General features: G+C 41.4%; 1 protein-coding gene across 1 annotated transcript in view; it reads left to right on the plus strand.

Moving 5' to 3' along the window:
• Nucleotides 1-486: 486 nt before the first annotated feature.
• Nucleotides 487-12,816, plus strand: part of COL4A3BP (collagen, type IV, alpha 3 (Goodpasture antigen) binding protein) — a 74,243-nt gene continuing 61,913 nt past the window's right edge. The window contains exons 1-2 of the mRNA XM_010005558.1: nucleotides 487-540; nucleotides 3,003-3,137. Of these exons, the coding sequence (XP_010003860.1) occupies nucleotides 487-540; nucleotides 3,003-3,137 (189 nt within the window). The remainder of the gene's footprint in view (nucleotides 541-3,002; nucleotides 3,138-12,816) is intronic.

A 12,816-nucleotide genomic window follows, 5' to 3' on the forward strand; every position in this document is an offset into this window, starting at 1 on the left:
CCGCGCTCGCCTTCCCGGGAGCTGCCGGAGGCAGCTCCAGCCGGTGGTCACTCCCCAGGAAGCGGGCACCGGCGCAGGAGCGGCGCGGCCTTTAGTCCCGAGTACCAAAACAGGGTAATATAATGCTCCTGCAGCACGAGATAGGGGAGGTGGGGAGGAGCGGAAGGAAAATGGCATTAAAGCTTGTTTCCCCTTTTAAAAGTAAACAGGTTTTTTTTTGTTTTTTTGCTGTTCTGTCACTGAAAATAAGCTGACTTGGAAGTATGTGTTGGGTGATATGTGAAATTGTATTTTTAGGAGTAGTTTAAAATTCAATCACAAAGTTTGAACATAGTGTGTTGGGTTTTTTTTTGTTTTAATTATTATTTACAGGAAGCACCTTCAGAATAATGTTGAAATACCTGTAGAATGGAAGCACTGTGTTTTTAATTTTTATCTGCCCTCCACGATATGGCTGGATATAAGCTGGTGTAGGAGACACGGGTCATGGGATCCAAAGGTGATAAATTGGCCCTGGATGTGGAGAAAACAGCCATAACAGTGAGAGCAGTCTGCCTTTTGTGAGGGACTTGGTGAATTCCTTGCAGCCTGAAAATGTTTCTAACTCCAGAGATGAGAGAAGCAGTTCGGAGAAGAGAAGGGTCTCAGCTTTCACTCCTAAGATCTTGTCGTCTAATACTGGATGAGGGAGGGAAATGATGAGATGGGTGTGAGATATTTCAGGAGCTAAAATGTGATGTTTTGGTTTAGTGTAGTTTTATTGGTTGATTGTGGTTTTTCTTTCCCCATTACAAAGTTTTCTTCTGATTAGATGCTTCCATCATTATACACTTTAATACTTGTTGGATGTAATTGATTTTTATTTTGGCAAATTAAATATTTTTTTAAGCCCAGGTGCTGCTTCTTACTGGCATTAGCAGGTGAAGCTGTGGCTTCTGACATTCTCTAGCTTAGTTATGTGCAAACTTTTTGGTTTTCGGGTTGATTTGAGTGTAGCTGATGCTGCTTTTCCTGTGAGAACACAGGATGTAATCCGAATAGTCAAGTATGGTTAAACCTGTTGCAGTAAATACACTTGAGGGATAAGTTTACCTTGTGTTAGTTAGTGTGTCGGTGATATTTGAAACAAACGAAAATGAAATGGTAACTTTCACATTTTCTATTAAGGGAATGCTTATTTTTAATAACTTACTGTGTATAATTCTTAAGTGATAAGAGTAGGCTGTAGTTCTCTGTGTGCTTAGTAGTGTTTCAGTTGCTCTGCCCTTGAGGAAAGAGAAGCTCTGAAGGAAATGGAATAATATGGCAAGAGAAACTTAATAGAAGTATGTCTTGCTAGTCACTTTAAACATTTCAGAACTCCATTTTTTTTTGCCTTTGTATTTCCTGCCAACAATTTTAAGGTGGATATGCAGAAACTAATGTGGAAGAGTTTTTCTTCAAGCAGAAGAACCTGGATGCTTGAAAAAACAGGGGTCTTTTCCAAAAACTTGTGCCTATCCAGTGTACTTTAAGGAGTCTCCTAAGTCAGGACATAGCTTGATTGCAACAGCAAAAGATTGACTGCTATATTTCTCACGTACCTCCGTCAAAGACGGAAAGGTGCTTTCTTTCCTGTCCCTTGCTCTTTTTCCCAAGATAACTTTGGACTCTGCCTTTCACATCTGGGAGGAGCTGAGAACATGAGAGATGGGAGGAGAGGAAGGCAGGAAATCATATGCTTCCATGACCTCTTGTGCCACCAGTTTATGTACCGAGCACAGCTGAGGCTTTCTTTAAAAAATAATGAATTTAACAATTCAGTGTATTCAGAGATTAAAAAGGACTTTATCTTTGGAGAGCAAATCAAGGTTTTAACCTACACTTGAAAATTGTTAAGAATTTCTTAGCTGTATAGTATGTTTTCCTTATACCTCCTCATGTTATTTCTAGAGTTAACATGTAGTTATGGGACATGTATTAATACATGTGGAAGGGAGCCTGTTAGTTGACTGCCATTTATATATTAGAAAACTCTGGATAATGGTTAGACTTAGATGATAAAAAGAGCTTATTTCTCAGAATTTTTGTCAAACAGCAGTTGTCATGATCAAAGAAATGCTTGCACAAATAGGATTATTTTCACTGCTTTTGCTTTCATTTTTATCTGATCTATAATTTTTGCACTGTGATTGAAAATGAAGCACCAGTGTACTGTCAGAGTTACAGGGCAGTCTTGATGCTCTGTCAGTGACCTATGATTCTACAAAGGGCAGTTGGGAAGATGTTGCAAATAAAAGATTAATAAATCATAACTTTTAGTTACTTCTTACTAGACCTCTGTAGGATGAATACTGGACTTGTTTCTGGAATATCAGTTTCATTCCATGTGTGAATGTAGAGTTTCTAGAAAAATATGAATAGCAAAAGGATGACTGAATGTCTGCTGATAAGCAAGTATCTTTTTAATGAGAAAATGGTTAAGAATGAAAACCTGAAGCAATATTTATGGGCAGCATTAAATTGATAAAGAGCTGATTACTCTGTGCGACCATAGATATATACTGTACATAGGATAATGGCATTTTTTATTTATATGAAGAAAACTAGATACTTCAAAATAATGTTTGTAGAAATTTTATAAAAAATAATTTTATGTTCCACGTAAGTTTGGCTTTTAGTCTAACTCCAGATTTTAAATCAGGTGGCCCAACTCACCTTAATGATTAATATTTGATTTCCCCCCTCCCTCCCTTTCGTCAATCTGTCATCAGTAAGTTTATTAATTTTATTTTAACTGGCCTTGGCAATGCAGTTGCTGTCAAGGAGTCTGTTATTATGTTGTTCATTTAAAACAACTATGTTTTAGAACCTGTAGTAGTTTGTAAAAATATTTTAGGAGCCCTGAGGAGAACAGCCTTCTCAATGGGAACGAATTTTTAAAAGTAAGTTAATTTTTTCTCCTGCTTGTTGAAAGCTTGAGAATATCAACAATACACTTTTATTTATTTATTTTTTTACAGTGGACTAATTACATTCATGGATGGCAGGATCGATGGGTGGTTCTGAAAAGCAACACACTCAGTTATTACAAGTCTGAAGATGAAACGGAATATGGCTGCAGAGGCTCTATCTGTCTGAGCAAGGCTGTGATTACAGTAAGTGCTATTTCATTACTGCTGTCTTTTCATTGTTTCAGGTGTTACATACTTGTAGTCTAATGTCTGGTGAAAGAAGACATGGGCATGGCAAGTTCTCTTAGGTCATCTATTGTGAAAATTAGTGCTATCAGTGCAACACTTTGGAACGGGGCAAGGAGTTCCTATAAGAAAACACACTTCTAATTTGCAGCTGTAGTAAGCAGCTTTTCATCTTTTATGTTAGAGGTTTCTTTAAATGTTTAGGAGAACAGCAGTAGCTGATAGAGTAAATGTTGAGATGACAGCATATGAAAACTCCATTTGCTATGTCTTGTGATTACTTTGGTAGAGAGGGAAAGACAGGTTTCTTGCTGCAAGTTCAGTAGCACTGATTTGCTGTAGTTTGGATCTTGAATACTTTTAAGTCTTTTGCTATACTGTAAGTTTAATTTTCCTTGATCTTGCTCATCCAGAGTCAGGCATTGTAACTACCTATCTCCTAAACTGGTGTGTATTGCACTACATTTTCCTTCAGTACATAGCAGGAGATGTTTGATACGAAATGGTGTTGATGGCTGTAATGTTTCCTTGTATCACAGAATCATGCAATGTTAGGGGTTGGAAGGGACCTCTAGAGATCATTTAGTCCAAACCCTCTGCCAAAGCAGGACCACCTAGGGCAGACCACACAGGAACGCATCTGGGCAGGCTTTCAAAGTCTCCAGAGAAAGAGGCTCCACAACCTCTCTGTAGTCAAGGGTGATTGGATTTTCCTGAAGCTTTCTTCTAGAAGCTCGGATTAGGTATGCACATTTGGATTCAACAGGGAATGCAAAGATTTTCTGTGTGTAATTAATGCTATCAGTAATACAGAATATCAATGTTTTGTTGATGTAAAAGCGTAAATTTGGAAAGCTGCTGTCGCTGGGTGGTCTTAATATACTTTCAGCAATGAAGATCATCTTAAACATGTAATAGTATTAATCGGCACATGAATGTTATGTTTAGAAAGCTGCAGTCACTTCTGCTCTTGTTTGTATCATTCGTATCACATTGGGCAGAGATTCACAGATAACTCTACAGGGATATAGAGCACTACTCATCTCTCCTTTATTTAATGAGAGGATGACTTTTTAAATTAGCTTGTTAAAATAGCTTATTCAGCTATTGCAGGTGTAGGATTATAATGTAATCCCTGCAAAACAGGTAGGTTACTTTGATAATAGTCTTTAATTTAATGGAAGAGATGGGGTCTGATTGGTCTACTTGCTATATTAACCACTGAGACTGAAAGAGCTGGGTTTTCTGGAATAGAGGACTGTAGGATGAGATTTTTTTGTGTACTCTCTGGATTATATCAAGTAATGAATTGGAAAGATGTGGCCTTGTGAGTTAAGTTGTAGGGGAAGACAATGAAAGTTAATACATGGTGCTGAGTTGCTTTCAGCCAGGTAAGGAAAGACACCTCAAAGGTGTTTGGTTATAACAGGGTGGAGGCTTGAACTCAAGTTAGTTCTGCTGTGTGGTCAAGGGATGAAAAGAAATTATGGGTATTAGAAAATGTTCACATATGCACAGATTTAAGCTTTAGTCTGGATATCCTAAATTACTGCTCTAGTTGGTTGTAAAAGCCAGATGCTCTTTATTCAAGATACCCTTTATTACCATAAAACTTCATAGTTACTTCATTCCAAAAGTCAGACTTTCAAATTGAGACTTTGATGATAGTCCAGTAGTAAAGGATCTGTGGGATTCAGCTTTGGATTTGGAACTTCTATGGTCTGCTGTTAAAAGAACAAACAGAAATACTCTGTAGAGCTGGAAGTTCAACTTAACAAATTGTTCTATCTTATGAGTTCTAGGTTTTTTCCAGCATAGCTGTTCTATGTGAAAACTTATGGAGGGTCTTGAAAAATGCTGAGAGAAATATCATGCCTGTTAAATTTTAAGGGTGTTTGAACTCAGCCATAGAATCATAGAATGGTTTCAATTGGAAGGGAGCCTAAAGGTCATCTAGTTCCAACCCTGTTGCATTGGCAGGGACATACCACATTAGATCAGGTTGATCAGGGCCCCATCCAACCTGACCTTCAACACTTCCAGGGAGGGGGCATTCCCAACTTCCCTGGGCAACCTGTTCCAATGTCTCACCACCCTCCGACTAAGGAATTTTCTCCTAATGTCTAACCTAAATCTCCTAGTTTTGATCCATTACTCCTTGTTTTTTCACTACAAGCCCCTGTAAAAAGTTCCTCCCCAGCTTTCCTGTAGGTCCGTTCAGATACTGGAAGGCTGCTATGAGGTACCTCCAGAGCCTTGTCTTCTCCAGGCTGAACAACCCCAACTCTCCCAGTCTGTCCTTGTAGGAGAGGTGCTCCAGCTCTTGGATCATCTTTGTGGCCCATCTCTGGATTCCCTCTGGGAACTCTGTGTCCTTATGTTGGGGGCTCCAGAACTGGACACAGTAGTCCAGGTAGGGTCTCATGAGATCTGAGTAAAGCGGTAGAATCACGTCCCTAGACCTACTGGTCACACTTCTTTTGATGCAGCCCAGGACATGGTTGGCTTTCTGGGCTGCAAGTGCACATTGCCTGCTCATGTTGAGCTTCTCATCCAGTATCACTCCCAAGTCCTCCTCTGGACTGTTTTCAATCTATTCTCCTCCCAGCTTGTATTTGTGCTTGGGATTGCCCCGACCCATGTGCAGAATCTTTCACCTGGCCTTGTTAAACTTCCTGAAGTTTGCATGAGCCCATTTCTTAAGCCTGTCAAGGTCACTCTGGATGGCATCCCTTCCTTTGAGTGTGTCGACCTCACCACAGATTCTGGTGTTGTCAGCAAACTTGCTGAGGGCGCACTCAATGCCTCTGTCCATGTTGCCAACAAAGATGTTAAACAGCACTGGTCCAATTACCAACTCTTGGGGAACAACACTTGTCACAGTTTGCCATCTGGACATTGAGTCCTTGATCACCACTCTTTCAGTGCAACCATCCAGCCAGTTCCTTAGCCAGCTTGTGATCCATCAAATCTGTACTGTTCCAGTTTTGATACCAGGGTCATAGAATCATAGAATCATCCTTGTTGGAAGGGACCTCGAAAATCATCAAGTCCAACCATAACCTAAATCCCCCTACCATAAACTAATGTACCCATTCAGTGCGTAAATCATGTCACTAAGAACTATGTCAACATTTCTTTTAAGTACATCCAGGGATGATGACTGCACCACCTCCCTGGGCAGCCTGTTCCACTGTCTAACCACTCCTTTGGTAAATTCTTTCTAATATCCAGTCTAAATCTCCCATGGTGCAGGTTTGGGCCATTTCCTCTGGTCCTGTCATTATTCATTTGAGAGAAGAGGCCAGCTCCCACCTCCCTACAACCTCCTTTCAGGTAGTTGTAGAGAGCAATGAGGTCTCAGCCTTCTCTTTAAATTGAACAATCCCATTTCCCTGAGCCTCTCCTCATAGGGCTTATTCTTGTCATGGTTTGAGCCCAACATGACAACAAAGAACCAGCCCCAAGGCCAATCACTCAACTACCACACACACACACTCTGGGATGAGGAGAACAAAGCTCCTGGCTTGAGATAAAGGACAAGGAGAGTTCTTCACTGGTTAAGGTCCCAGGCAAAACAGACTCAAGTTGGGGAAAAAAAATAATAATTTAATTTCACACTAATCAAACACACACAGGACACAGACAACACACAGAGCAGGGCTTGCATATGTTACCCCACCCCTCCCTTCTTCCTGGGCCCAAATCACTTTGTTCCTGGTTTCTCTCCCTTCTTCCCCCCAGCAGCAGAGGGGAACAAGGGGTGAGGAGTCCATTCAGTATGGTAGTTCCTGCTGCTCCATCCTCCTCAAGAAGAAGGATTCCTTACAGTCCTTCCCTGCTCCCCCGCGAGGTGCCTCCCATGGGAGAGAGTCCTCCACGAACCTCTCCTTCATGAGTCCTTCCCACAAGGTCCAGAGCTGCTCCAGCCTGGGCTTCCCACAGAGCTTTGGGAACAAACTCCCGTGGCACTGGGGTCTTCCACAGCTGTGTAATCAGAGTCCACTGGCAGCAAATCCACTGATCACAAAATCCAAGTCCAGTGCCAAGTTCACCCCTCCTGGCCCCTTCAGGGAATGTTCCACCATTTGTCTCCACAAGTGCGGGGAAACCTCTGCTAGGACACCATCTTCCCCTTCTTCCTCAACAACCCCAGGACAGCTCTTCTCCCCCCCTTTCTTCCATGCTCAGGTATTATATGGGTTCTTTTGTATGTTAATCGCTGAGGCACGTCTATTGTCCCTCTAATGGCTGCTTGGCTGGTTTTGGAGCAGGGGGAGCTTCTCAGCTTCTTACCAGAGCCACTCTTGGAGCCCTTCCCCCACTACTAAGAAACCCACTAAACCAAACCAGAACAATTCTCCAGACCTTTCACCAGCTTGGTAGCTCTAATGTCATGTAGGACAGTGTTGAAGGTTTTGCACAGGTCAAGGTAGATGATGTCAGCTGCTCTTCCTTTGTCCACCAAAGCAGTGACCCCATTGTTGAAGGCCACCAAATTAGGTAGGATTTGATCTTAGTGAAGCCATGTTGGCTGTCACCAATCACCCCTTTGCTTTACACATGCCTTAGCAGAGCCTTCAGGAGGATCTGCTCCATGATCTTGCTGGGCACAGAAGTGAGACTGACTGATCTGTAGTTCCCTGGGTCTTCCTTTTTACTGTTCTTGAAAATATGAGTTATGTTTTCCCTTTTCTAGTCAGTGAGAATTTCTCCAGACTGCCAGGACTTTTCAAATGTGATGGACAGTGGCTTTGCAGCTTCATTGGCCAATTCCTTTGGAATCCATGGATGAATCCTGTCAGGTCCCATGGACTCGTGCACTTTCAGATCCTTCATATGGTCATGAACCTGCTCTTGCAGTGGGAGAGGGAACTTCCTTTTCACAGTCCATGCTTTCACCTTCTGTATTTTGGATGGTGTGACCAGAGCCTTTGCCAGTGAAGACTGCAGCAAAGCAGTTATTGAGTACCTCAGCCTTCTGTGTGTCCTGCATGGCCAGGTCTCCAGTTTCCTTCTGAAGCAGGCCCACATTTTCCCCCGTCCTCCTCTTATCGCTGATATACCTGTAGATACCTCTCATGTTGTTCTTAACATCCCTGGCAAGGTCCAGCTCTATCTGTGCTTTGGCCTGCCTTACCCAATCCCTTGTTTCTGCCAATTTGTCTGTACTCGCCCCAGGGTATCTGTCCCTGCTTCCTCTCTCTTTATACCTTTTTTTTAGATTCAGATGCATCCAGAAGCTCCTTGCTCATCCATACAGGTCTCCTGGCTCTCCTACCTGCCTTTCTCTTTGTTGGAACACATAGCTTCTGGGCATGGAGAAAGTCATCCTTGAATATGGACCCATTTCCTGGGCTCCCCTCTGCTCCAGGGCTTTGTCCCATGGTATCCTACCAAGCAGATCCTCGAAGAGACTAAAATCTGGTCCCTTGAAATTGAGGGTAGTGAGCTTGCTTTGTTCCTTCCTTGCTGCCCTAAGAATTCTGAATTTGACCGTATCATGGTCACTGCAGCCTCATCTCCCGTTAAGTTTTACATCACCAACCAACCTGTCTCTGTTGGTTAGAGCAAGGTCCAGCATAGCACCTTTTCTTGTTGGTTCCTCTGCCATTTGGAGGAGGAAGCTGTCATCAGTGTTACTCTGGGAACTTCCTGGATTGCTGGTGCTTTGCCATATTATCCCTCCAGCAGATATTGGGGTGGTTGAAACCCCTGTGAGGACCAGGGCCTGTTAGTGTGAGGCTGCTCTTATCTCCCTGTAGAGGGCCTCATCCACTCAGCCATCCTGGTCTGGTGGCCTGTAGTAGACCCCCACTATGACATCTCCTGCCCTTGTCTTCCCTTTAACCCTGACCCATAAGGCTTAATTCGCCTCCTCCTCCGTCCCCAGCCGAAGCTCCATGGACTCCAGCTGGTATTTGATGTAGAGAGCAACACCTCCTCTTCTGCCCTGCCTGCCCATCCCAAAGAGCTTATACCCAACTATGCCCACACGCCAGTTGTAGGAGTCATCCTACCACATCTCAGTAATACCAGTAACATAATAGCCCGGCATGCATGCACACATCTTCAAAGTCTCTTGTTTATGCCCCTAGCTTTGTGCATTCGCAGAGAGGCATTTAAGATGGGCTCCCTTCAAAGCAATTGTGCTGCCAGGGATAACATTTTGCAGGTCAGATGTTTTCCTGTTGGCCTGCAGCCCTCCTGCAGGCCCAGGGCATCTGTTACTGTCTCTGTCCTTAATGTGGTGGGTGTGGGATGAGTGGAGAGTCCCCTCCCCTGGCATCACTAGTTTAAAGCCCTTGTAACTAAATTGGCCAGCTTCTGGCCAAAGACACTCTCCCCTTTCACCAACAAGTGAAGCCCATCAGCTCCCAAAAGACTAGGTATTTCCAAGTGAGATCTGTGGTGTATGTAATGAAAGCCCTCATTCCAGCACCACTCCTGTAATGATTTATTAACTTTTCCAACTTGGTTTGCCCTCTCCAGCCCTTTCCCTTTGACTGGAAGGATTGATGAGAACCCTACCTGTGCTCCTGAGCCCTCCTCCACAGCTCCCAGTGCTGTATAGTCTTTCCTGATAGTCTTCTGGTTACTCCTATCTGTATCATTCCTGCCCACATGAAGTAGTAGGAGAGGATAATAGTTGTTGGGCCTTACAAGTTTATGTAATCTTATTACGTCTTTGATTCAAACCCCCACTAAACTGCAGACCTCTCTAGCAAGGGTGTCTGGTCTGCAAATGGGTCCCTCAGTACCCCTGAGAAGGGAGTCCCCCATGACTGTTACTTGTCACTACTTCTTCTGAGCACTTGTTGTTATACAATGCACTGAATGAGCTGCTTTAGTCGGCTCTTGGCAGCATACCTTGGGTTGTTTTTCCCCTTAAGTCTGCAGAACTGTGAATCAGTTCTGTAAGTACATCTTAGGTTTTGAGTGAAGTCTCTTTTTCCTTCAGGTTTTTTATTTTAGAATATTTCATGCCTCTTTATCATTTTCCACATGTGTAAACTTTGTACTTTTTGTCACTAGAGGTGTCAAACTCTGCCTAATCATGAAGAGTTCCAAAAGCCAATGTTCCAACTTAACCTTCAGCTTTTCTTCAGGTATGATTCATACATGCCATGTTGTTTAAATCCAGTGGTTTCTCCTTATCTTCCTTTCTGCATGCATTACTGATGTAGAAATCAAGAAGTTTTTCTAATTTGGTAGCTTAAACATGATATAGTGATTTTTCCTTTGTTTTAGTTATATTGTGGTCATGCATACTCATGTCAAAATTTTAATGGAAATGTGCTATTGGTTATTAGGGTTTTTTAGAGCATTGCTTTTATTGTATTGTAAAGAGACATTTAGACAGTTCTGTGGGAGTGTCTAGACCAGGACTGAGCAGTAAATTAAATTTGCATAATGGAGATGTTTTCAGTAAACTAGTTTTTTTTTTCCAGAACCAATAATTAGAAAGTATGGTTGCTTGGTGAAGGTAGTAATGATGTTTTGTGTTAATATACAAGTTACAAGCCATTTCCCTTCAGAATGGACTTGTGAAAGGGGGAATTTCTTGCCTATCTGTTGTAAATATCTGGAGCTCATGAGAGGGAAGAAGGTAGGAAACTGAGTCTGCCTGAGTTTTCTACATAGGTTGTTACTATGAAGAACTTAATATATATTCATGTTATAAATTAGGGCTGGTATGGACATGTTAGTTCCAGTTGACAAAAACAATAATTCTAGGGTTTAAAAAACTAAATTGGCTGTTTCCTGTTTTAAGCTTTGCATTTCCTTACATACAGTCTAAAGAAAGATTGGGATGGTTCTTTCTAGTAATCAGCCACTAATAAATAAAACTTACCCCATTTTTTGAAGTTACAGTTAGTTGAACAGTTGCCTTTCCTTGCTCTAGCAGTATTTCTGGTTTATTTATAGTTTGATGCTTGACACTTGGAGGACTAATGTAAGTAAACTTTCTGTTTGCTTTTTTCTAGCTACTGCTCCAAACTTTGGTCTTTCTAGCAGACCTGCTTATGATAAAAGAAGAGTGATGTAATAGCTTTTATCTACTGATAGGTGCAATTCAGTCTGTTGCTAGTTAAATTGAATGGGTACTAGAAGCTTTTAGTTGCTGAAAGCTTTCATTTAAAAAGCTAAGCTATAATCTGTGCCCTGGGCAGAAATACTGTAGCAGTAAAGTTGTAGTAATTGCTAATTGCATGGGAAAATATTGTTTCCAACTGTCTGAGGTTGGAAAACAATCTGTTTTAGTACAAAGTGATGAGCATTTAATTAAATAATACATTTTCTGTAATTTGATAAAGTGTTTCCTCAACCTTAATTGCTACTAGAAAGATGACCTAAGTAAACAAAGGCATAGAATACAAGCCCTAACTAGATAGAGGTTTATTTAGGGCACATGGCAAATTAGTACTTTTAGGCTTTGGTGTGTGCCTTAAATAATCAAGTAGCTAATTCCAGACTGGTAGAAAATGTTGGACAAATGGGAGAGTAATCTGAAAGTATATTCTAGACAGAGATGAGTGTGGTCAGGAATGCTTACTCATATGTGAGACGCCTAAGGTAATTTTATTCTGGAGATGAAAATGCTGAGAGTAACAGGAGGGTGAGGAAGAGAAAGGGAGTGGATGCCTTTGAGATATTAACCCTGTGCTGATGCTGGTGAGGCAGGCAAAATTTGCTGGGAACATGGGATCCTCCTGGGCAACTATTTTTAGCATTCACATCCTCTGTACAAATTCGTATATGTTTTGGAGTTATCTGAACCAGCAATGGATGGGTTAATGTTCAAAGTGGAAATGTCAGAATATTGTCCTGTATTTATCAAACTGCTACAGAGTGCTAATATCCTTGCAAGCAAAAAGTAGTTGTTCGGCAGGGTGGAGAAATAGAGTATTTCTCCCTGTGTTTTACAATCAGAAGTGGAAAAATAAGCATCCAGAGCAGCTCAGATGAAATTCTTCATATTATGATGAAGAATTCCATAATGATTAAGATGTGGAAAAAAAAAACAAAACAGTAAAGTGTATTAACCAAATATTTTAAGATTATTTAATATTGCTGAAGAATTCTGCTTTAATACTTGAATATAACCATGTGTTACTATGCACTTGAAATTACAGCTATAATCCAACAATATTTCTGCCAACTTTTTTTTATGAATTAGAGTATCATTCCTTCTCTTGACTTTTTAAAGATAATTAAGTTTTAACAGTGTTCATGATTTGACATCCACTTCAAGAGTCATTAATTCCTGCACATGGTATATATCAGAGCATTTTCATGCTGTGGAGCATTTATCAGGGGTGCCATACCAACCCTTAAATAATTCTAGTGTTTGCATTTGGTGTTCAATTTTATACATCAGCATTTTTTCCTGTCCTTATTCTTGCTCAATCTGAATTTCTATGCATCTTCGTAAGACTGATTTGTAGTTGATTTATTCATTAATGCAGTTAGTTCATATGTCACACCCCTGCTGGGGTTGTAGTGTTGCTCAACAGTCTTGCTAGGCAACCTGCTGTTGCTCTGATCTGTCTTGTGATAGCCATTATTGACATTTTTAACACTGCTATTGGGGATACCAGACCTCACTTTCTGATAAGCATTCCTAAGTAAAAAG

The sequence above is a fragment of the Chaetura pelagica genome, unplaced genomic scaffold, assembly GCF_000747805.2.
Source record: "Chaetura pelagica isolate M959 unplaced genomic scaffold, ChaPel_1.0 scaffold169, whole genome shotgun sequence".
NCBI classification, from domain to species: domain Eukaryota; kingdom Metazoa; phylum Chordata; class Aves; order Apodiformes; family Apodidae; genus Chaetura; species Chaetura pelagica.